The sequence below is a fragment of the Sceloporus undulatus genome, unplaced genomic scaffold (genome assembly GCF_019175285.1).
Source record: "Sceloporus undulatus isolate JIND9_A2432 ecotype Alabama unplaced genomic scaffold, SceUnd_v1.1 scaffold_1532, whole genome shotgun sequence".
Taxonomy (NCBI): domain Eukaryota; kingdom Metazoa; phylum Chordata; class Lepidosauria; order Squamata; family Phrynosomatidae; genus Sceloporus; species Sceloporus undulatus.
This window is the reverse complement of record NW_024804452.1, coordinates 1-3810: the sequence shown is the minus strand read 5'-3', so window position 1 is coordinate 3810 and position 3810 is coordinate 1. Positions and strand designations below refer to the sequence as shown.

Sequence of the window (3810 nt, the reverse complement as noted above, 5' to 3'; positions counted from 1 at the left end):
CCAACAAAGCTCACAAAGCTTAAGCAGGGTCCCAAATTTGAAAGCTCCTTTTTGCTGCTGCTTCTCCCCCACTGTCACATGCTCCAACCCTTTGCTCCAGTCAGTCAGTCCCAAAATGGTGCTGCTCTGAGCCATAAAAGCAATGCACTGTGCCGAAGCCTCACAAGTTTCCCAACTGTTACCATCTCCACCACCAATGAAAGATGTGGCTAAGGGAGTGAGCTTGCAAAAGGGTATTTAATCCCATACCTCATTAGATGGATGTACACATTTTAAAATGAATGTGAGTTATACAGCATGCCATTACAAATCTAACCTCCAGTGTTTTCACACTGAGGGTGGCCACTCTTAGGCATGTGGATTTGCAAGCTCTTCACTTAGAATTCACATGGGAACTGTGCCAAATTAATTAATATCACCAAAGACTGTTCTGCAACTATGGTAACACCTCTGCAACCATAGCACACTTTTGCTGAGGGTGCCCTACTTCCCATACTGTCACCACCACCTTCTAGAAATATGGAAGACTGCCTTATCTGAACTTCTAAATACATCCAAGAGCAAGAAAAATTGGCTTGTCTACATAGTTATGTGAAGGCTCTGTTGCTCAAACACTCACATAGTTTTGGTCAAAAGAAAGTTGAAGGCACAGAACCACACATGCCAAGCAAAAGACATATCAAGGGAAATAATTACTGTGAAATACAGTGCTCCAACCTGCTTGTAGTATCCGAGGGAGAGTAGTATCCGGCTTCAATCAGACATTCAGTGAGAAGGGCTAGGAAAGGACCTCTCCCTGGACAACCAAAGATTCTGCTAATCTGGACTGCAGCTCTGGAGATCAGGGTTCAATTCCCTGCTTGAGCATAAAAACCCACTGCATGACCTTGGGGAAGTCATGCTCTCTCAGCCTCAGAGGATGGCAATGGCAAAACCTCTCTGAAGAAACTTGCCAAGAAAATCCTGTTAGGTTCACTTTAGGGTTGCCATAAGTCAAAAATGGCTTAGAGGCATACACCAAGAACAACAGGTTGCAGCTCTGTGGGAAAGAGCATGTTTTGTATGTAGATAGTCTAAGGTTCAATCTGCCAATATCTCCAAGAAGCTCTGGAAACACAGCTGCTGGATACTCTGGAGAACTGCTGAAGTGTACTAGCTAAACAGACTAATGATTTCATCTGGTGCAAGGAAACTTCCTATGTCCCATTTCAAGACATTATAGACCAATTCTTTATGTCGTCTCAACAGCTCAGAAGTAGATATTATATTACCGAACACACACAAACCATATTCCTTTGGTTATAACTTTGCTTCATTCCCACAATCACAACCCTACTAATCTTTTCCAGCTGCCCTACTTTTGGGGTTGTACCATATATATAATTCTACTGCGGACACACTACTTCCAAAACCTTTTTACAGAAGCAATGAACTGAGGTTGTGCCATATCCTGTCTGCTTCTTGTGCTGCATCCCTCATAAGGATTACTTTATACGGCACCTTCTCTACTTCAAAACACAAGTATATCACATGAGTTATGACTGGTTAAGGTACATACATATTGTAGTTTCTTTGTTAAAGTTTGCACAAGCGCCAAATGGGAAAGGAGTGCATCACCGTCTCTTAAATCTATGCTGCTGGTTCTCTTTTTGAATTGAAAGCCAAGGTTTTGTGTGTGAAGCATGCACATGGCATTATTTTCTATCAGCACCACAGTGGAAAGCCTAAGATAACGCTGTTTTGACAGCTGATGGACAAGGTTTATTTGCCCGTCCTCAGTCCCCATTTTGAGACTCTCTCTGTTATGAATTCTGGAGACATGGATGGGTCTAGGCCAGGGTTCAAGGATCCTTATAAAAGCCTGGTCCTGTATCTTGCAGCTTCTTTACAGCCATGTTCTCCCTTTCTTTCAAGAACTCTTCACGCTTCCTAAAAAACCCCAGCTCTCAAGATAACAGTATATTGAACAGTCAGGGAGCACCGCCCAGCAAAAGAAAAGGCTTCTCTGCTAGGATTCTGGGTTGCTATATAACAAGAAAGAAAGGACAGCAAAAAGTATATGGAAGCCACCCAGCGCTTAGTCCTGTACGGAGAGGACAAAGGGAGCCTCCGTTTCCAAACCCTTTCCCTGATAATGAAACATTTTGTTCAGCCTCAATGGATCAGAGAAGCCCAAAAGATAGGAATATAATAAAGGCTTCTCTCCCTAAAGAAGGGTAAAGACTACAACATGGATTTGCCTAGGTTTTTAGGGCCGGTTTGAGCCTATAAGAGCGATGTTTTTTTGGATGACTGGGTGATGTCATGTATTAGTAATGCCTCTGCTCCTCTTTGTGTGTTGTTTGGTTTCTCTTTTTGGTCAAGGCCTTGGCCAGGCAAATGCATTTGCTTACTTACTTACTTGTGTGTGAGATAGGGCATCCATCCAGGAGCCCAAAGGGAAAGCCCAGTTCTGACACTTCCCTTGGCCTGAGGCAGCTGGGGAACAATAGCTCCCTACAATAGGAACAGGCACCCAATGTCTCCTGGAGCACCGAAGTCAGGAAAGAGGGGGCCTTAAAGCTTCAAGATTACACAAACACACAGCCTTCATGGCACCACAATGCCATGCAGCAGCATGTAAATCATTTGGCTTCCAGCCCCTGTGCCACCTGTACCCCTAAATAACCCCTCCAGAGTGACCAGAGGTCCTCCTAACTGCAAAGGAGGACAAGGCGCCCCAAAATGGAGGGGGAAATGTAGGACATGATGACAGGAGTTGGGTGGCCATCTGCCACAAGGGATGCTTTGCTTGTGAGTTCCTGCATGGCAGGATGGGGCTGGACTGGGCAACCCTTGGGGTGCCTTTTCCAACTCTGTTGTTTCCCTTTCAGGTGTCCCAGAAGGAGGTCTTCCGAGGCTTCTTCAGGCAACATCTCCCCTACAGAAGGCAGAGGAGCCTGCTCTCTCCATTTCAGGGCTCTATGACTCTATGGAGCAAAGCTCAAAACACTCGTATAGAAAGAAGACTCATGGCCATCCTGGGCAAAGGGTTATGTCCGGGAAAAGGAGGACGCCTGGTCACCCTGGAAAAGGGATGTCAGGGGAAAAAAGGGCACCTGGCACCCCGAAAAGGAGGCCATGTGAGCACCTTGAGGGAGGGGTGTCCGGGAAAAGGAGGACGCCTAGGCACTCAGATTACAGATTGTAATGGTAGTTGTACATAGGAGTGCGTCCGGGAAAAGGAGGACGCCTGGCTCCTCCGGAGGGGAGAAGGAGCCCTCCCTTCCCTTCCCTTCCCTTCCCTTCTCTTACCATCCGGTCTCGTCCTCCTGGCAGCCGGCCAGCCTCTCCAGCTCCTCGGGCCTGAGGGGCTCCACTTCGTCCAGGAGGCTGCCGTTCTCCCCGGAGCCCCCCGTCGCCAGGCGCCCTCCTCCTCTTGCTGCTGCTGCTGCTGCTGCTCCGTTGTCGTCGGCGGGGAGAGGCCTCCGGGGCCCGGCCTTGGGGCTGAGGCAGCGGCTGTCCAGCCCCGAGAGCGAGGGGCTGCCGCTCCTCAGGGAGGGCGAGGAGGAGGAGGAGGAGGAGGAGGAAGAGGAGGCCGAGGGCGGCGTCAGCAGCAGCGGCAGCGGCGGCGGAGAGCAGGCTCCCGGGGACCCCCCTGTTCCTGCTCCGGGCGCGAGGCTCCTCTTGGGGCTGCCTCCTGCCCCGGGTCCTCCGGCGGGGTTGGCGTTGCTGCGAATGCGTAGCTGCTCGTTCTGCTTCTCCAGCTTCTTGACCAGCTCCTGCAGCTTCCGGACCTCGGCGTCGGCGTTGAGGCTGGAGCCCAGGTCC

General features: G+C 49.6%; 1 protein-coding gene across 1 annotated transcript; it reads left to right on the top strand.

Moving 5' to 3' along the window:
* Positions 1 to 3189: 3189 nt before the first annotated feature.
* On the top strand, positions 3190 to 3800 carry LOC121917903 (flagellar radial spoke protein 1-like; the record flags this gene model as incomplete). The annotated part of the gene is made up of 1 exon (XM_042444019.1): positions 3190 to 3800. A coding segment is annotated over exon 1 (611 nt), but the record flags the coding sequence as incomplete, so codon positions are not given.
* Positions 3801 to 3810: the final 10 nt, after the last annotated feature.